The sequence below is a fragment of the Festucalex cinctus genome, chromosome 6, assembly GCF_051991245.1.
Source record: "Festucalex cinctus isolate MCC-2025b chromosome 6, RoL_Fcin_1.0, whole genome shotgun sequence".
NCBI lineage: Eukaryota > Metazoa > Chordata > Actinopteri > Syngnathiformes > Syngnathidae > Festucalex > Festucalex cinctus.
Window position 1 is genome coordinate 12,846,898 of NC_135416.1, and position 20,899 is coordinate 12,867,796.

Sequence of the window (20,899 nt, forward strand, 5' to 3'; positions counted from 1 at the left end):
GTGTATATGCCATATGACGTGAGAATTAATTTAGTTTTAAATTGCATTCGAAGCTAATATTAAAAAGCATTCAATTAGATTTGATGATGCCTGCAGAAATCCTCTATGGAGCATGACGTTCTTTGTTTCGTTGTTGTTGTTGTTGTTTTTTTACTCTGTAGGGATCGTCTTTAAGACATAATGTAGAAGTTGTGGTTACCTTTGCCTTGTGAATGGTGCAATGAAGACAGTTATTCTCCTGATCAAAGAGCAGGGTGAACTCCAACGTCCCCAAATAGGCTGGAAACAACAAAGATGGCACCAATTACCGGCGGGACTCAGCCACAAAAACACGAAGCTGCTAAATAAGAATTGACCCATCTTGTAGCTTGCTGTTTGGGAAAAGAGCAGAAAGAAAATACAACTATTGCAGCTTTGCACTGCAGGGACGTTTAGTGAGATGGGCACACACTTTGGAGGGAAAACACTTCCTTTTTTTTTTTTTCCCCCCAAATTACACTCTGAGCGCATGCTATTTTCTCCGGAGGAAAAACTGGTCTTGAGTGGAAAAAGATGACTCTCCATTTTCAAGTTTTAGAGCTGGCTGTGTTCTTTTTCTGCTGCAATGCTTTTTAATTTCCATATAAATGAACAAACACCGACACAAACTCTTGAGAAACTCACTGTCGTCATCATCGGAGTCAGCCAATTCCTCTCTGTCCCCGCTATTGTCCCCCCGCCTCTCGCCATCCTTGAAGCCTCCTCCCATCTCGCCGTTGAAAGTCTCCTCCTTCAGGATCTTCTTCTCACGCGGCGGTGGCGGCGTGCAGGGGTAGTCGTGGAAACGCGGGAAGAAGTCCGAGATCTGCGGGATGGGGAGGATGGGGCCCGGGCACACGTTGATGGCAAAGTGCTCCTGCATAGAAATCTTGACGGGCGAGGGAGGGGGCGGGGCCGAGGGGGAGGAGGCCGATGAGGAGGGCGTTGAGGTGGAGGAAGGAGGGATGGCGAGGTGGGAGGCGGAAGGGGGCGGCGGCGGTTTGGAGACGCTCATGTGGGCTGCTGAACGGGACTGGAATAAAGAGGAAAAGAAGAGAAGTGAGTAGACAGGAACTAGAGGCGCCACCTTCAAGGAGACAAACAACGCGCCGTCTACCTCCTGAGCTCCCAACTTTTCACAGTGACCGACTTTGTAGGACAGGATCCACCATGTTGAAATTCACATCACATCTTCCACACCCACAAGGAGAAAAAAGAGAAATATGTTTCGGTTTTCATCTGTTGGTGCAATTCGGAGTGCCAAAATAGAAATAGCCACAACGTTTGCCACTTCAAGTGTGACTCACACTTTGAGTCAGCACACCAAGTCTGTTTTTTTTGGGGGGGTTTTTGACGGAATATTCCAATGTATCACTGTAGAGTCTGAACATGTCACTTCACTCTCCAACATTTCTCTCTCCCGGCTGCACTCCTCTCGCTTGTCGGCGCCTCCCTCAGCAATATTTACATAATACTGCTTAGAGTCTAACTGAGTCATTAACATGTTTACCTCTAAATGAAGCATAATAACTGCTAGCAAACTTCAGACTCCATTTACCAAAGGCCATCATTTGCTAGTTACCTCACAGCGATTAAAACATTGTTTTTATGCTGCATCCCTTTAATAAAATCTTGCAATTATTGTTCAAGTTTCTCTACTGCCCGTAGTTATGTAATTAACTCCAGCTTTTGAATGTGATTTGGACGATTAACACACTGTAAAAAAAAAAAAAAAAAAAAAAAAAAAAAAAAAAAAAGTATGGCAACATAATTTTACTTTTTATTTTGCATTTTTTTGCATTTTAAAAAATATTTAATTTACAAAAATAAACAGATTTTACATGTCAAATATAAAAATAATATGAAATCACTAACTGTGAAAACATGTAATATTTCTGTTCTTTTACAAAAAACTTCATTAGCAATACATATTGATTGTTAAAATATGTTCACAAATGTAATTTTGTAATTTCCATATTCGTTATTTAATGAAATAAAATGTATAATTCAATTTAAAAAAAGAAAACATTGATATTTACTAGAAATTTACAGTAAAAATGTCTAATTTTACCATAATTTCACTGTTAATTGACAATTTTCTAAAAGTGAAAATAAATTTCTGTAATATCTTATCGATGGTAGCATTTATTGTATTAACATTTATTTTGAAAAGATATCTAATGAGATATGATTACATGAACCACTTAACTGTTGTGACTAGTGTGACAAGTTTGAATCCATTCGATAGTGGGCTCTACTTCCATAGACAGGCGCACATACGCTCGGCAATCAAGAGTGGAATGCGGTTTACATCATCTGCAAGTGGAGATCTTACAGTTCCGGACAAACGTACTTAAAAACGTACGTACGTAGTTATAAATCTACTTTATGCGTACTAATCTCCTGCATAGACTTCAGCGAGTCCATTACGCTTCCGTCATGTAGACTGCATGCCTCTCCTGTGCCGAATTTAAAGGGAATGAGAAGAGGGAATCAAATCGACTGTGTTTGCTTCCACAATAATGCAAAATTCTAACTGCGCCCGTCTACGAAAAAAATAAAAGGAAGAAAACTACACCCATGAGCACAGTTAGAATGCACTTGGCGCCAGATGTTGGCTGGGTACAAAAATAAGGCATATATCACGCTGTGATAAGTCAATAAAAGCAAGTGAGTCTTAATAATGATCGATAATGGTCTATGTAGTAGTGTAATAGATCCTCAATAAAATAATAATAATTAAGCCAGTAGATGAGGTATTTACCACAGGTGACACACTTGCTTTCTAACATGCTATCTCTGTTAGCAGCTCATGTTCACTTCACTATGCAGACAGTCATCGCAGTAGAAACGCAGCAGTGTAATTTTCCTAAACTACATCAGCCGTGTAGACGAAGAGGTATATTAATCGCCCCAAATTGCCAGAAGTGCAAGTCCCATTTTTGGGGAATGAGTGCACTTTCCTGAACCTATAAATTGTATTGCTTCTGTCATTTTCAATCTTTAAGGTTGTTTCTCAAAATTGAGCATATTTGCTAAGCTTTACAAGACTAATTTCTGTCCTAAACAGAATAGCAACTCAGACTCCACACTCGTAAACAACTGGAATGTGATCTAATTCAACAAGCAAGTTCTTTTACCTCGTGAAGACGTTAAAGTAAATGTCATGTATATCATCAATGATTCAAGAAAACGTCATAAATTCATCAAGACTGAAAGAGGCACAATTTTGTGTCTATGTTGAGATCTCAAGTACTGTTGCTAGCACATTAAATGTGAACATGTCACCGGGGTTCGACATCCAGAAAATCTCTGTGATAGCCCATGCGCCTGACTAATGACTGTACTGTAAAAGTATTGTAGTAGGATCAATGTATTGTAGCATTCCAGTGGATACAATAATTTACAATACAATAATTATTTTTTTAAATACATCAACAGATAGGGAAAGCTGAGTTTTGACTGAGTTTGCTTGTAAACAAATATTCATCAACTAGATTTTTCAAACTAGACTAGATGAATTGGAATGCATTTTACTATGACTATCATTATAATACAATTTTCTGTCTAAACCAGTTTAGAAAAAAAAAAAAAAAAAGACTAAAATTGGCATTGGCTAATACACTGGCGGAAAAGCATTGAATTTTCTGGTTACATATGGTTAACTGACACAACTTCCCTCCCTTTTACTTGAAAATAATCAAATGATGTCCGTCAGTAACACATTTGATTATGTGCAACCGATGTAGGCTACATGCTCAAATCAAAGAAATTGAAATGTTTTTTTTCATTGTAAACAATCATTATTGTTCACACCAAAGTCTGATATACTGTCACGGCTCTCCACAAAATCCACAACTTTGTTGCAAAGTCACATTTTAAACAGCAGACCAATTCAAACACACGTGTTAAGTACAAGTTTCAATCCTCCACCAAAATGAAGAGCCCATGATCCAAATTCATTACCTCCATTCACTCGGTGCTTTCACACTGCATTTATGTAACGACAGTCCCACATCACTGCTTGCTTATTACAATGACACCAATGAGCACTTGGAAGCATGGTGCTCACAAACTCATTCGCTCGGAGCCTCAGACATACGCAGGGGCGCATGCACGCAGACGGCCACCAAATACATACCCAGGGCAGTCTTCATCTGTGCCAGCACTCCATCTTAACTGCTCTCACGCATGCCTCTCTCTCAAACACACTAAGGAGCATGAAGACCAGCTTTGAGTCAATATATCCCCCTCTCTCTCTGGCTCCCTGTACATGGCTTGCTCTCCTCTTCGGCTCCGTCCCTCCCGCTTTCCCTTTCCTTTATTTGTGACGTATCCACTTAAAATCCTCATCAGACGAGTGCAGATTGTGCATGTCAGACAATGTACACTCACTCACTTTCGCAGCAGGTGACACAGAGAGAGAGCGAGAGAGAGCGAGAGAGTGAGAGTGAGAGAGTGATAGAGTGAGAGAGAGAGAGAGAGAGAGAGAGAGAGAGAGAGAGAGTTTTGTGTGCGCACGTGACAGCAACAGCGCAAATGCATAGTGAGTGAATAGATTGGCTTTGGAGGGACACGCCCACAACATCCAAAAAGGCAGGGATGGAAGGAGAATTCACCCGCCGAAGGAACGGAAATTAAATTCAACATGACTGACTTGAACACAATAAACTGTGTCTATGTGTATTTGTGCATCTGTGTCAGAGTAACTGGAAGCATCAGCCTTAGTAATAAAGTCAACCAAATTAAAGAGGTGGAGCTACATAGTGATCATGGCCACCCCACAATAGAGGAAGATGTTGATACCTGTGACTTTGCTGCCCTTTTCACATGGTTGCAGTATTCTTTGATCCTTTGCTATTCCGCCCAGTACGTATACATTAAAAGACACTTTTTTTTTTTTTCTTGTTTTTGTTTGTTTTTTTACAGTCAAAATCATTAGTTTCACACCATAGCAAACAACCAACAAGTCAGTCTTGGTTTGATGTAAATAAATGCACACATACCTCTATGCCAATCTTGGCAAAAATGCTTTTGTATACACTTTAATGCAAAAATAAAATCCAAATAGTCGATTAATCGATTGAATAATCAAAAGATTAATCGATTCTACAAAATATCTGATAGTGACAGCACTAAATTGCATTATGCAACATGGCGTCGCCGTCAATGACAATTGATCACTCTGACTCGCTGTTAGCTTACGATTCAGTGCATGAAATACAAAAAAAAAAACTACAGTATTAGATGCAAAGCAACAGCAAAGAAAATGTCATTATCTAATAAATTAAGGTCAGCAAATCGTCACTTTTTCCTTTAGTCTGATCCTGCTTGTATTATGAGTATGTTGGGCCATGTTTTGATTTCATGAAATCCAGACTGTGGATGTGTTGACAAACAAAGACTTCCTGTCTCCAGAGGCGATTACGCGTATGTAAATGAGTGTGCACGTACGTGTGCGCACGTGAGATGTTGTGTCACTCTGGCTACCCTGCTGAAAAATTTCTGTTTATGTCCCTGAGATCCAACCACTCCACAGTAACAATGGACTAGAAGTGATAGGGCAGGATGAAGCGCTATGAAATTAAGATTTAAGAGAGAGAAATGTCAAGACTTTGAAAGTGTACAGCATATCAGAAAGAGTGTAAAAATATGCAAATTCAGACTGGTTGTTGGAGAGGCGTTCAAAGTACACAACCCCCAACTTTGAGGGCTCGAAGCAGTTGCGCAGCCCCCCTCTCTCCAGAAAGGATGACCTTTTTTTTTCAATTTACCCTCTGGAATTACATAAATAATATTCTGTAGCACAGCTCTCGTCGGTATAAGCCAAACATTTTAATGATGTACGACAGGTAGGACTCTCACACATTGCAAATATATTTGATTTAGTTCGGCTGCTGACCATAATGTTCAAAAATCCAAACAAAATTAAGGCTAAATATTCAAAGAAACAAACGATTGAATGTAAAGACCCAAAACGGCAGCACTGACCAGGGAATGATCTTCATTTGCCTGAAAGGAACGGTGATGTTGACCTTGCAGGACTTCTTTGATTTCCCAGCAGTTTGAAAAGAACGTCTAGATAACACAATCCTCTAAGGGTCTTTACCCTCTGCTGCCACACTAAAAATGAAAAGGTGAGCACTTCCTCTGCTCACTGCACTGGCAAAGTGCTTGCAAGTGACCTGCTGACCATTCAAAACTCTTATTCACATTGGTGGAAATTCTGTATATCACAGTGCTGCTAAAAGCACACGCTAAAGTAGTGCTGTCACTATTGAATATTTATAGAATCGATTAATCTATCGATTATTCAATTGATTAACTGACTAATCGGATTCATTTTAATTTTGCATTAAAATGTATTACAAAAGCATTTTTCTCCTGATTACTGCTTATTTTAACCAGTGATTGGTGTTTATTCCGTACTTCATATACATATAGTGATAAAAAAGAAAAAAAAAAAAGGCGTGGGTAGGTAAATTTATGTTGTGCTATGTTACCGGTTCGGTCATTGTTGTCGTATTTTGATTAAACACAGTAGCTAATCCGTCTTCTTTAATAAAGGACTAAGGAAATCTGTGAAGAATTACTGTTGACATGCTGAAATCAGAGGATTAGGACAATTTTAAATAAGAAAAATGTCTCCCAACGATTACTCGATTATTAAAATATTTGTCGATTAATTTGATAATCGATTACTTGTCAATTAATCAATTAATTTTGACAGCTCTACTCTAAAGAACAACCAATATCCTCAATCAATTTAATCTGAAAATATAAAACATTAAATTAGATCCGTATATGTTTTCTAATGAGCGTCATTCTCTTTAGCTGTTAATTTTTTTTTCAAAGATTATGTAAAAAAATATATATATCCAGCCTCCTTTCATCTCTCCCGAGAGCACCTTTCTCAAAGACATTCAACTCCTGATGACGTTCTTCATATGACTCAGTGTTTTTAATAATTATATGTGTGGGACAGACCACCAGACCACTCGATTGACGTGGACTTGTCTGAATCAGCGTGGTCAGACCCGTCTTGAGCAAGAAATCAATCAATCACGTTCAAAAATTCAAGGCTGCATGGACAATCACCCCGAGATATTGATCTCTTCTGCATATTTTTCATTTTGGCATTATCTTTAACTCATTTGCTCCTAAACACATATAAAGAGGCCGATGTTCTATTTTAAATAGTACCAGTGTCCAAAGACATATTTATACTTTTTTTTAAATGTTTTTTTTTCATGCTAGAGCATACCGAAGGCTTTTATGCAGCCTCTGAACTGAAGAGAATTGTTGAAACAATGGTAGTTATTACAAAAACGGCCAGCAGGTGGAAGGAGATCAACCATGTTGCAACAAGCTGTTTCCACCACAGTTTTAAACAGATTTAAGAATAATGAAACATACCTATATTCTAATGCTAATTGCTGCAAAACGAAAACAGATAGAACTATACTTTTTTTCCCCCTGATGAAAGAAGAGACTAATCTTTCTTTTGGTAGGTGCCAAGTTTTTCTAAAAATAGAACACAATATTCTCTGGGCCTTGCAAAATTAGTCAAAATTCAGTAAAACAGCTGGGAACGAAGGGGGTTTCTTCAGTGAGAATGACTGGGAGTGAATGAGTTAAGATAATCCAGGAATGAAACAGGTGACATTGCAATCAGAAGTGTTTGAGTTGGGGGCAAATGACTGCATAAAAATTAAGCAATGAGTCCACTTTCTACACTACACTACATCCACCTTAATGACGGAGAAACTAAAAAAAGAAAAAAAAGAAAAAGACCAAACTGAGAATGGTTTGTAAAATTAAAGTCTCGAGAGTACCATCTAAATAATCCTGTAAACATCTGGATTCTGAAATGAAACCGAGGGGAGGAGAGGATACAATCAATTTGTGGAGTAGCATTCATGGCGTCCCTCTGCATGGCAAGATAAACTCCTCCCATTACCGAGGCACAATGCAGTGAAGGTTTTCCATTAAGACTCCGACCGCAGCCTCCCCTGCCTCTTTGCAAGCCATTAACTCAGAGATTAAGTAACCCCCGTTTGCAGACTGTCGCTCTCGTGCAACCGGAATTTGGAGTATTTGGATTTGCACTGGATGGGAATTTGCATACATTTCATGACAAAGATCGAAATCATGCTCACATTCCTCTGCATCTTTTTACAAATTGAAAGTATTTTCTCCAATTCTCTCTGGTACATGTTTCTATTAGATTAAAACTGTGAAGATAGCACTTGTGTTTATTTTACGCACTCTTCAGTGACTGTCATTTGTGCTCCCGACCGAGACTAGTAATGTAATTGCTATTTCTGTTTGATGGCATGCTGGGCCGTAAAATTGTCTGCGAATAGAGTAACCACAACTTCATGTTTTTGTCAGAGGTAAATAAGTTGCGCTGCCTTGGAAACGAGTGCACATTTTTAATGCACACTCAAAGTTTTATTCAGTAGGTCTGTTTTTAAGCGGCCCCGAGCAAACACAGCTTGCAGGGTTCAAAGTGGCAGCAAAAGCACAAGAGGTCAATTAACTTGTGAGTGGAGCGAGCACGATCGAATGGAGCCTGTGAGAAAGAAGATGAAATTTTGCAGAGGACCAAACAGCTTGAAGGTTTCTTCGTTTTGGATATCGCCAGTATGAAGAAAACTCTTCTGACATTGAGAATACACTTCGTGAATTTGTAATTTCTTGTTCAGTTGAAAAAGTGTAGTTGTTTAAGGAATGTTTTCAACTCCAGTTGAGATGGCAAAATTCTTTACGAAAACATTGAGAACAGAAGCAATAATAAGGTGAATATTATGGTTTGTATTCACAATATATGTGCACAATCTACACAGTCAATGTAGGCCGTTGCCATTATTTATAACAGTGGTGAAGCTGACGTCATGTTGAGTTTGCAGGATTTCCCCAGAGACATTCCGGGAAGGAGACAGACCAATTCTTTAACAGATGAATCTGGAACACAGCGATGTGTGACACATATTTTGCTCCCCCCCTCTAGACAAAGTGTCGACTTTGGAACAGCCAGACCGGGCAGAAATATTGCATGAGAAGGAACACGGCTTGGTAATATCTTGTGCAGTGTGAGGCATTTAAATGTACTGTGTGGAATATGTATCATTTTGTCGCATAAAGTTGCAAGACCTCGGTCTTAAGGGGGCACATTAAATGCAACAAATATCCTCTAGTAAACCAATCAGTCCTTCCGACCTTCTGATCTGAATGCATGTAGCATTTCTAGTTTACAGTCTTTCTCATCTAGAATTATGCTATTGAGCCAAGGCAACCTCTGCCGAATATTTGGAGGCACATACCTGAGGTCAGAGGCTTCCAACATGCCAATAAATGAGCACTATTTCTCTGTTTTTTAACACGAGTGACTCCATTATTGCCTTCGAGTATACTCCTTTCTTGTCATATGGAAAGCAATATGAAAATGGTTCTGCTCATTTGTTTGCTTCAATAGCGGCAATTACAGTTGCTAGCGGCTTTTTGAAAAAAAGAGTCGATAGAAGGGTCCGTATAGTCAATCAATATAGTGACCAAATTGCTAAGTTTGCACTGACTGTGCTTTTGTAAACTAGCTCCTTTAGATTTGCAGCCATGTTGTGGAAGCAGTACACATCTGCCAACAACAACGGATAAATATTAGGGGTGTAACAAAAAACGGGTTGAACCGGAATTTTTATTTATTTTTTTTAAGATGCAAGTGTATGGAAGTCGAACCGAATTGTTCTACGTGGCTTGAAAGATATCTAGATATGTATTGAATTGCCTTTGAACTCATTCACTCACAGCCATTGTCACTGAAGCAACCCCCTTTGCTCCCGGCTGTTTTACTGAATTTTGACTGCTTTTGCAAGGCCCACAGAATAATGTGCTCTATTGCTATTAGAGTCCCTTCTTTCATCAGGGGGGAAAAAAAAAAAAAAAGTCTATTTCTCTCCCTTTCCGCTTTTGCAGTAATTAGCATTAGAATATAGCTATAAGTTTCATCATTATTCACAAATGTCTTTAAAACTATGAGGAAAACAGCTTTGTTGCAACATGGCCCTGGTTGATAGCTTACACTCTGTTGCCACCTGATGGCTGTTTTTGGAATAACTACCATTGCCATTATTATTCTCTTCAGTTCAGAGGCTGCATCAAAGCCTTGTATGCTCTAGCATAAATAAACAAAAACTGTATAAATATGTCTATGGGAGCATGGTAATGTTTAAAATAGAACATATTTATATGTTTTTGGGAGCAAATTAGTTAATGAAGAGATATAGCTTAGAAAGAAATGGCACATTTGCAGTAACACAAGATCATTCAAACCGAGCCATACCATATTTGAGTCGAACCAAATCGAATCGCTCTACTTTCAAATTGAACCGTCCTGGAATTGTTTTGCACTCCATGTATCAAAATCCGAATTGTATCGTGTTTTGTGGAGAGATGAACATTATTATATTTAATTTTGTTGCGTTCCCCTCTATTAATCAGGTCATAAATATTTAGGTTGAAACATTATGTTAACTCCTATGGGATATATGGGAACACATGATAGCTATGTATTTTTGCAGTCATGACTATAAAGGGGTCTTATTACATTTTATTTAAAAAATTTAAAAAAAAATCTCCACAAGTTTCAGAACTCATGTTTGAATGGTACAATCTGGTCATGTTTGGTAAAGGTATGGTAAAGACTTTATAAGGTACAATGCTGAGCCCCTATTGAATAACAACCTAGCTTTCATTGAACAAAAACGGGGAGGCAAGTTCTTATTTTATTCCAGCAACAGTGCCTGCTTGTAAAGGCAGCACAGTCATCCATATCAATAACAGCGGATGAAGGGAATTTAATGAACGAAAGGATAAAATAGCAGTGCGACGCTAGCGAGCGCATTTTTAACAGGTGGCTAGTTGTTGAGGCTCCCGCAGGGTGGCAGTTGGTGTCACAGGTGCTGCTTGCGCTACACATCACTCAGCTTTAGAGAGCATCATTGGCCGAGTTGGCAGAGGAGCGCCAGTCTGTCAAGGTGCATTACTCTTTTCACCATGTGTCACATCCCCCAAATTTAGCCCAGCATGCCCTCTGGACTAGCACACACACAAAAAAAAAGGAAACATCTCCGCACTCGCACTGCCTCAACTCGTCCTGCCGTCATTGCTCTCATCTACTCCCGAGCACCTCACCTTCCACTCTCCCCTTTGCCTCATTTTATCAGTCTTTCTTCGTCTTCATTGTCACGCTCTAAGGCTGCCCTGACACAGACGGATCCCATTAACCCCACCTGTGATTCGTCCTTAACTTTGACAAGCAGGGGCAACGAGCAAAATGATTTTTTTCCTTCTTCATCCAAATTCAAACTCAATGTCACTGAGCAAGTTTTCCTTTTTCTCATGCTTTGTGACAGGCGCGGCAACAACACGAAAGAAATGAACGATCCCTGTCAAATAAAATGACTGGCTGACAGTGATGTTCTCTAAGGTTATATACTTTGTGTTATTTTATTTTTCTTCCTCTTATTTTTGGGGTCTTCTTGAAACCAGACACACTTGTCGCAATTTCTGTGTTGCAGAACCTTGTTGTCACATATTTTGCAGAATAAACTGAAGATGATTAGTAAGATTCGTGGATTGGGGATGCCTTTGAGCGCATGCTAGTTGTCAAACATAATCTGTGCTGTATACTTTGTACTACAAATGGGACACAAATTTTTTAATTATGTTTGATGAGTGTGTTCAATTGCAGACAGTAGTTATTGCTCTCATGAGTTAGATTTCACTGTTTTGGTCAAATTCAATCCACTGTTTACATGCTGCAATAGTTTACGCAACTGCATTTAGGATGTTTCCAGTCTAATGTTGTTATGTTCACTTTCAGTCATTATAACCCAACAATCTCTAATTCCACTTAAAACTACTAACTGATATCGAAACAGCCTTTGTTCCACCTCCAAAGTTAACTTCAGAACCAACACTGTCTTGTTTGGTATTGAACCCACAACAATGAGTTGTTTTACACCTAGAGTAACTTTTGAAGAACAATAATCCATATTTACCAACAATACAGCATCCAAGTAAACTTCACATTTGATCCATTTTTGTGGCACTTTTATAGTTTAGTTCTTACCTCTCGGAGAGGACACACCGTATTAGGGGTGCTAAAAAAAAAAATCGATTCGGCGATATATCGCGATACTACATCGCGCGATTCTCGAATCGATTCAATAATCGGCAGAATCGATTTTTTTTTTTTTTTAATTTTTTTTTGATTTTTTTTATTTTTATTTTTTTTTTTAGGATTCACACCGTGAGCATGGAAGAATGTTATATGAACGGCACATTAAGCCTTAATATTTTTATTTTAATGCTGTTCAAATGTGAAACAGATTGCAAACTGTTTGTGTACAGTGGCTCACGGTTATAAGCCTCAAGTTTTAGATAAATATATTCATACAAATCTTACAGTGTACATGTACAAATTTACTGATAGTATTTTCTAAATTTGAATGGAAAAAAATCGCAACAATCGACTTATAAATTCGTATCGGGATTAATCGGTATCGAATCGTGACCATTCGTATCGGGATTAATCGGTATCGAATCGAATCGTGACCTGTGAATCGTGATACGAATCGAATCGTCAGGTACTAGGCAATTCACACCCCTACACCGTATAATCCATGGCAACGTGACTTCATATTTTTGTAATCTTTCATGAGGAGCCCCGCAGGGAACGGTACTTGGCCCTCTATTGATTAGCATATACTTCCGCTTGGGGATATTATACGTAAATAATTATAACATTAATTTTCACTGTTATGCTGATGATACCCAATTATATATTGCTTTAGAAATAACAAACCCACATAGGCTAATTTTAATTTGTAGGTGTGCCTCACTGAGATTAAACAATGGATGTCTTTTAATTTTTGCTCTGAACCAAGATAAAACTGTTGATCGTTGGTCCCGCTCATTATCGGCACCTGTAACCACACTAAAGTCTTTAAAAATGTACAATCACCCAAAATGACCAAGATGTTAAGTTTCAAATCCAGTTTAAACAAAGTGCTGATGCATCATAAAACATTTTAAATCAGGCAAATTTCAAAGGGTTAAAAACAACACCTGCACAATGATTCAATTTTAGGTGTCTGTAATTAATTGCGCACACTTTTTTCATGACCTCTTTTCCCATTTCCTTTTCTGTTCCTCACCCTGCAACGATAAATAATCTATCTTTAACTCGGTTTGCCCCATCAGCATATTCCCTGTGTGGCCCAGAGGCAAGTCAGTGGAGAGAGGCAGGAATGATGGAGGGAGAAAGGCAGGGATGAGCCAAGTGCTCCCATTCAGAAGAGTAAAAAGTGACCACAGAGTGGAAAACTCAGATCAAACGGGCATGTACATGAATAAAAATGAAAAATTCCTGAGTATGAGATGGCGAGATGAGTGAGAAAAAAGACAAAGAAGCAGAGACATGAATTAACAATGGCTGAGAAATCGACAGGAGTGAGGATAGACTGTCAGATTGTAGGAAGATGTCAGAACAATCTGAACAGCAAGAAATCAAATCTATGAGCCAGCCGTTAAATGCCAGTCTTGTCATAGCATCAACTGAAATACGCCCCACAATCAAAAAAAAAAAAAAAAAAAAAAAAAAAAAGGTGCAAAATTAGTTTCAGGGAGAGGGATGTAAGGATGCATTGAGTCAGCAGTGATTGCAGGGAAGTGTGCAGTCAGCGCCCCGTGGCACTAAGTCATGCTGTGCTTAATGAGGTAACAGTGCAGGCAATTAGTTCCTGATATGACATTATCAGTCACCAATAAGTGAACACATCATTAACTCCAAGACCCTTTCAAAAAGCCTCTTTTCCGATGCTTTGTCTTGCCTTCACTTCCATGCAAACAACACACAATGGGCTTAATATACTAAAGGTTAGATTTCCAAATGCGATTCCTCATGCAAAAACGTAGATGTACTGACCAGATAGTGTCTACTAAATGTAAATCATTGTGGGAGGAATTTTTGGGAAGAATATATGCATATTGATTATTTTTTTGACACAAGTGGTCTCCATTGGTTTACACATGCACTTTCTATTTTTTCATTCAGCTCTCCATTGCTCCACTCTGCCAATCAGCCACACCCTCCTCTTAACCACTGTGCTCACCTGGGCGCACTGGTTAGGGTGGCCACTTCCGTAAGGTCAAAAAGGAAGACATCTTTTTTTTTTTTAATTAATAAGTGTTCCCTAGCTATAACAAGGTTCACTTTTCATGGCCTCGCTGTTTTGCACATTTTTTTTTGTGCAATTTTGCATGCATTTTTTTTTTTACAGCAATTTTTAACATTGAGAATGTTTAAACGAGAGAAATGTAAGAAAAATTTAAATGCCTCGATGAGAGAAGTGTATAAACTGTGTGGTGAGACATTTTAGAGCCTTAAAACATTGATAATAAATGCAAAACATAAAGCTAACTGCATGTGTTATGTGATTTCCCACACCAGGGATAAATTGAGACGGCTGAAAGGGAGAACTTTTTCAATCATCTTGACATTTTCGAAAGGCCAAAAATAATTAACGCACCGTATTGTCTATTCAATAATGCCATTTTACATCATCTGAAAGAAAGGATAAGCTGGATGAATGATATAAGGGCTGACTTTGAGCCAGTCACAAGAAGGAGTCATGCCAAGGTTTGAAATAACATAAAGGTCCTAAAAAACAAAGACATTTCACAATTGCAGAAAATAAGATTAGCAATTCAGATGTGCAGGCAAGAAAACCAACACTTTTTGAAGCATTTCTACTTGAGTGTTGATAACTAACAAAAAATATACCTGGGCCTCGACCAGAAAGGCTGTCAATGTAGTGCCCCCTAAGGTACACGGACATGCCATGGCTCACGTAAAGACAAAGTGGTTTGATTTAAAGGGGGATACAAAGAAAGGGATCTTGGAGGAGAGAAAAAGAAGGAAACCAGAGGAAGAGCAAAATTATCTGACCTAACTCAACAAGATTATATTGTAGAAAATTCAGTCATGCCATACATATATGAATGGAATGATGGTGAAAATGTAATTGTCGTATTTGGAATTTTAAAAATATCTTTTAATTAATGAGTGAAGTCAATAAGATAAAGCCAACCTTAACTGTAATTTCCTATTATTGCAACAATGAGCCTGGATAATCATGAAGTGGAGGATGTTATATCATCAATGTGTTTGTCCCATCTGCTACCGCCAGCCGCGTATCCCACCCCTCAGGCTTCCTCTTGGGACTCTCAACGGCAGACCACGTGCTAACTGAGGGGGTTCTCAAAAGTCAGGTGCATTGTCAAATGACTTACAGAAAGTCTTGGAAGTTTAAAAAAATCTAAGTATGTGAACAGCAGAAAATTGTCTTAGTAAATCAGCCACACTGTTTTTGTGCTTCAATAATAGAAACCATCAACTACTCAGTGGCACGACAGAAAAAAAAAGTAGCATTTGCTGTGAAAAAAACATTATAAATGCCCTTCCTGTGAATTTCCATGCAGCTCCAAACTGCCTCTAGCCAATCCAATCCAAATATCAAAGCTGATTTCCTCTCCAAGTCAATAATTCAAAAGTTGACACTCCAATGGGAGCTGACTGGTGCATGAAATGCGACAGCATTTTTGTGCTACATTTTATGGAGAAGATTGAAACGTTTCCCCCCTTTTTTGGAGGGGGGAAAGTGCTAAATAAGACCTTCGGTTGTATGCACTAAGCAGATTTGGGCATGGCGGGGTTTTGATTGCACAGAGCAGTGGGCTCCTTTAAAGTTCCCCACTGCAAGATTCGCCTCACTGGGCAAAGCACATGGACTAAGGTGGAGGAGTAAGGAAGGTAAATTGGGAGAAACACAAAAATATAGGAAGGATTAAGCTTAAAAATCACATTAAAGTGAACTGGTTAACTGTACTTTGCCGGTAGATAAGAACTGTACTCCCTGAACTATCTTGACATTTTTCACCATTACAACAAAGATCAGAATTGCAGTGGCAAGTGCACACATTGGCCACAATGTGATGAAAGGACACTCAACCGTGCAGCTCACTTTTGTGACGGGTACTTACAGGTAATTACCTTTGGTTCTAAATTTTGCGTAGACGTCCAGTCAATATCATTGAGGCCTGACAATTCGGACCATGTTATTTGGGTTTAATGCACAGTCTTCACAGTGAGATAAGAGTGTTTGTTGACAAGTCGGCAGTCAATGAAGAGTGGAAAATTCAATAGGTAATTGCCCAGGGGCAAAAAAAAATAAAAAATAAACACCTCTAAGCCCTTCTCTTAGCTTAGCTGGTGATGGTATGTCGATGGCGTCATTACATCACACTTTTTAACATCAAGCATCGTTACATGGCTTTTAATGACGTCTACATTTTGAAGATGTTAGTTCATTAACCTCCTGAACCTTGGATTTTTCTCCTCATTATTTCCTTTTTGTGGCTTAACTCACCCTTTTCCCGCCCTTATGGCCGCCAATACATTACCTCTGTGTGCTTGTTGCCACCAAGTCAATTTCAATTAGCATTTCAAGAGCCACGATTTGACAGCTCCAACATTAGGCCTAGTGCCTGTTTCAAGCATGAATTTCACTGTTGTGTAATTCCAGCCATGACACTGTATTGCAAAGGCAAGAAAGATTTCTTTAATGTCCACCTTTTATTACTGTAGCGTTTCTGCCGTGTTGATTCGAAATGCTCCAGTAGAAAGTACAACTACTTCAGTTTTAGTATCAAGTATGGTATGAAGAAATTAAATGGAAAACTCAGGAATGATAACACATTTGAAAATATTGTACACACGTTGCATCGGTGTTAAAATTGGCAAATGAATGCATTTAGACATTATTTCACAACTGTTACAGAGTCAAAACTCAGGACAGTGGAAGTCTGTTACGATAGAGGCAACAGAAATGTAACCTATAAGGTAGATTATTGGGACATGATTTTGAAATGGTAAAAATATTTCACATTGTGCCTCGTATGACAGTCAAGCACGAGTGAAATTGAATCTCTCAAGACACAATGTCCCCACACCTCTCACAATATATTTGCCCTTTATGTACAACAGGCCAGCTACATCTCTAATCCAGACATATTCAGCCGGATAATCACCGTTATGATATAATCCACAGGTTAGATAAGGCTTTGCATACACACCTTGTTTATCATCCCAGTCAAACAAGGAGGAAATAAATACACTCTTTTGTGCCTGTTTAAGAAGGTAAGACTGCAAAGTTAATGAATTATAGTTAAGTGTCATCTTGTTTTGCTTTGGGATGCTCAATAATTTAACGCAGCAGAAATTGGCTATGGTTCATTTGTGAGTCTGTAAGAGCGCATGTTTTTCTTTAACCCGCTAATGACACTGACAGACGTCTCCTCTTTGCTTAATTAAATGAATTTTTTTGCTGCCTCAAGCCAACATGGCCAGGCTCCTGAAGGGCTTTGTTTTGTTTTGCTGTTTCTGCCCTGTTGCTCTCACTCTGCCACCTTTAATTCAAATCCAGCTCCACCGTGCCATTTTAAAACCGATCTTTACAAGAGCGCAGAGGAAAAATGTTCTGATTAGACTTTGAATTAGAAGGTGAATGATGGATGTGGGGAAAAGGTTGAATTATCCCTACCCCCTTTATCAGTGTCAATGCTGATGGAAACAGTCTCATTTTAGAGCCTTGACACAAAATCAGTGGTGGTGGGTAAGGTGGGATTCGCTAGGATCAAACCGTAGAGAGGTATTCAAATAGGTGAAGATAAGATGGAGTACCAGAACCAATTGCATTACTATCGGCTGCTTCTGGATGAAACGCTGGCTGGTTGTGTCCACGGGGACCGATTGTCTTCAGACTGGACAGCTCGTGATTACAGTGATAATCCAAAAGAAAAGAACACAAAGAGATGTCAAGACTAACCTCAACTGAACTCCTTTTGGTCAATAAACTTTCCAAATGGACTTAAACTGATTTTGGCTTTCTCGCTGGTTGAGAAGGTCTTCAAATAAACAATTAGATTCATTTAGGGAAAATTAAACTATCTGAGGTTGATATCACGAGCGAAGATGTGTATAAGCATCTGTGTGTTATCGCCAAATGTCGTAGGGTTACATTGTTAATGTTAATTATGTTAATGTTAATGTAAGTAATCACAGAACTGGTTTAAGGTCAAATGGAAACCAAAAAAAAAACTTGGGGGTAGATTCACTAAGAATGCGCTGCGTCCTCTAAGACACCGAAATATTGCACCACAACTGCACCCGCAGTCTGCGTCCAGTTACCCACCTATTCACTAAGGATATTGCTCTAATCATATACCGGCGCAAACATGCCCACAAAACTGACAGCTGGGAGCCAATTTTGTGCCTGATTTACCACACATGGCAATGGATTTGCGCCAAGAACATTGAAGTATAGTAACAGTTGCGAGAAAGATGACATTATCAGAAAGTGAGGTTGGACCGAGAGGTTCAGAAGCGTTTTCCTCATTTAGCGCTAAGCTGTAGCGAGCAGAGAGGACGACGTCATTCATTCATAAAGTACAAATTATTGGTGCGATCATTTGTTAAAAATATATTTTGAGATGTTACGTGGGCATACAGTATGCCCTGCCTATGCCGATCAGCCCGGGTTACGCAAAAAAAATAAAAATAAAAATAAAATAAAAAATCACGTAGAAAAATGCCCCCTCCCCCCTCCTCTCTGCGTGATCAGCCAGAGAGGGACATGCACCATGTATTTCCATGCCACCATGCACTGCTGTCATGATGCCGGGATCGAGGAAGCGCAAAGTTTACACCCGCCTTCCATAAACGTTATTTGCGTCACGCAAACTCTGTGTGGCTATTAGTGCTGGCGTTAGTGAACCTGACGCTGTATATTAATGAATCTCATTTGCATTGGGGTGGACATATTATGCGCCAAATGTATGCAAATTACCTAATTTACATACGCGCAAACACCATCGGCGCACCGGGACGCAATCTGGTTGGCAGCGCACTCAGTGACGGATTTCCTCATCCGCGCGTGTTTAGTGAATTAGGCATTTCCGGCTTGCTCCATGTTTACCGGTTAGCGCCGCGCAAAGGCTACGCAAATCTTTAGTGAATCTACCCCTCAGTCGGAAAAGAGTGGAGTGCCCCCTTCAGGTTGGCGATAACATATGCACCAAAGTAAAAGAAGAAAGAAACGGATGATAATCAGACGGATTTTCACAGCAAAGCTCTGTAGTTACCAGGCGTTCTACAGGCCAATATCACGACTAACGAGCAATGGGTCAAGACTGAAAGAATAAGATTACAAATACAAGAGGCCGAAATGAGTTTCCACTGCAGTGTGTCTGGTCTCGCTGTTAGAAATAGGGTGAGAAGCTCAGTCATCTGGGAGAGGTTCAATGTGGTTCAAGCCAGACGTCTGTGAAAAGAGGACTCAATCACACAAACACTTTTAAATACGTTAGCCGTGTCAATCTTGGATTAGATTAGCAATAATATACAGGGAACAGCAAACTCGACCGAAGCTCCTTGCGAGCAATCTGGTGCCGCTTAAGTAGCACCAAGCTATGTGTCTTAATCCAACTACCCGTGGTGGTTGATGTGAACGTTGCAGCTTTTTGGGATGTCTCGGGGATTCATTCTCAGTTTTACTATTTGATGTGTTTTGATCCGGTGCAAAATGCAAACTTTTATTTTGAGCCTTGGAGATATATTCAGTTGTTGTTGTTTTTTGTTTTTTGTTTTTTAACTGATTTCCATAAAACAGTTGTTGTTCTTGGTGGTTGACATGGGACGCTTTTGTACTCATTTAGCGATGATGGTTAAGAAACATACCATATGGTCTTATTTTCTCGAATTTGTGCATGTACAAGTACTGACACAGTGGTGTTCTTGTTTGTGTGACATCAGTTATGAATCCCAGAATCCTTCACTCCAGTGGCTCTTGTGAAATATATTTAGACTCTCCATTTAGATTCTGACCTCTAACGCTCCAGTCAAGCCCTTCACAAAGCCTCTTATTAGTCTGTTTTTTTTCCTTCCCCATGCCACTCCCAATTTCATTATTTCAATTAGTGTGATTCAGAGCTAAAATTGTGTGCGTCCGCTTCGTGATTGACAGCAAGTGACCACTTAGGGAAGAGAACAGCAGGCACACAATGTTACTCAATGATTTGTGTTGTGTTTGTTCAGTCTGAGTGTGTTTGTTTACTGTGATGGGATTTGCACTCAGTGAAGATGAGAGCAATCTTTTTGGCAAACAACAAGAGACCGCCACAACAAGAACTCAAAATATTTTGTTTTGCCCAGATGTCATCCAAAAGTGTGCATGCAAAAATGCAACTGTCAGAAATATGAACCTTGAAAAACCAATGTTACACGTCAATGGATGAATGCATATATTGAAAATGTTTCTAATCCACTGCTGACACGACGTGGAGAGGTAGGACTCAGACGCAGGATAAAGGTAGGCCACCCAGGCAGCAGGTTTATTCCCGGCCAACAGGGGTCTCCTCTCAAACTGAGAGGAGAACAGGGAGGGAAAAAAGTAGAGAACAAAAAACGCTCCACTAGGGAGGAAAAAACAGGCAAAGGGTACTGGGGACAACGAAAAGCGCTCCGCTAGGGAGGAAAAAGGGCACAAGGCAAAAGGGGTAACTAAAGGCGCTCCAAAAGGGAGGAAAAGGCACAAAAACAAGGCAAAAACGCTAGGCAACATGAACAAGGACATAAGGACTGTGGGACGCTTCCATGTACTGACGGTGACACTTCGGCACTGAGGGGAAAGTGCAGGTGGCTTTTATTGTCTTGGTTGATTGGTGGCAGGTGGAGATGATCATGGGCGGGGACCGGTAA

General features: G+C 39.5%; 2 protein-coding genes across 5 annotated transcripts in view; one reads left to right on the forward strand and one right to left on the reverse strand.

The window, feature by feature from the left end:
- doc2g (double C2-like domains, gamma) overlaps positions 1 to 20,899 on the reverse strand; it is a 75,509-nt gene that overhangs the window by 32,688 nt on the left and 21,922 nt on the right. The window contains exons 1-4 of one of the 4 annotated variants that reach the window (XM_077523225.1): positions 4,160 to 4,436; positions 1,136 to 1,209; positions 664 to 1,051; positions 200 to 279 (exon numbers count right to left, since the gene is read on the reverse strand). In XM_077523225.1, coding sequence (XP_077379351.1) covers positions 200 to 279; positions 664 to 1,033 — 450 coding nt within the window. In that variant the 5' untranslated portion in view covers positions 1,034 to 1,051; positions 1,136 to 1,209; positions 4,160 to 4,436. Of the gene's footprint in view, positions 1 to 199; positions 280 to 663; positions 1,052 to 1,135; positions 1,210 to 4,159; positions 4,437 to 20,899 lie in introns of those variants that run through there. The other 3 variants (XM_077523223.1, XM_077523222.1, XM_077523224.1) reach the window with 3 other exon arrangements.
- cabp4 (calcium binding protein 4) overlaps positions 17,162 to 20,899 on the forward strand; it is a 29,489-nt gene continuing 25,751 nt past the window's right edge. Inside the window, exon 1 of the mRNA XM_077523228.1 lies at positions 17,162 to 17,281. The gene's annotated coding sequence lies outside the window, so the exon portion shown is untranslated. The remainder of the gene's footprint in view (positions 17,282 to 20,899) is intronic.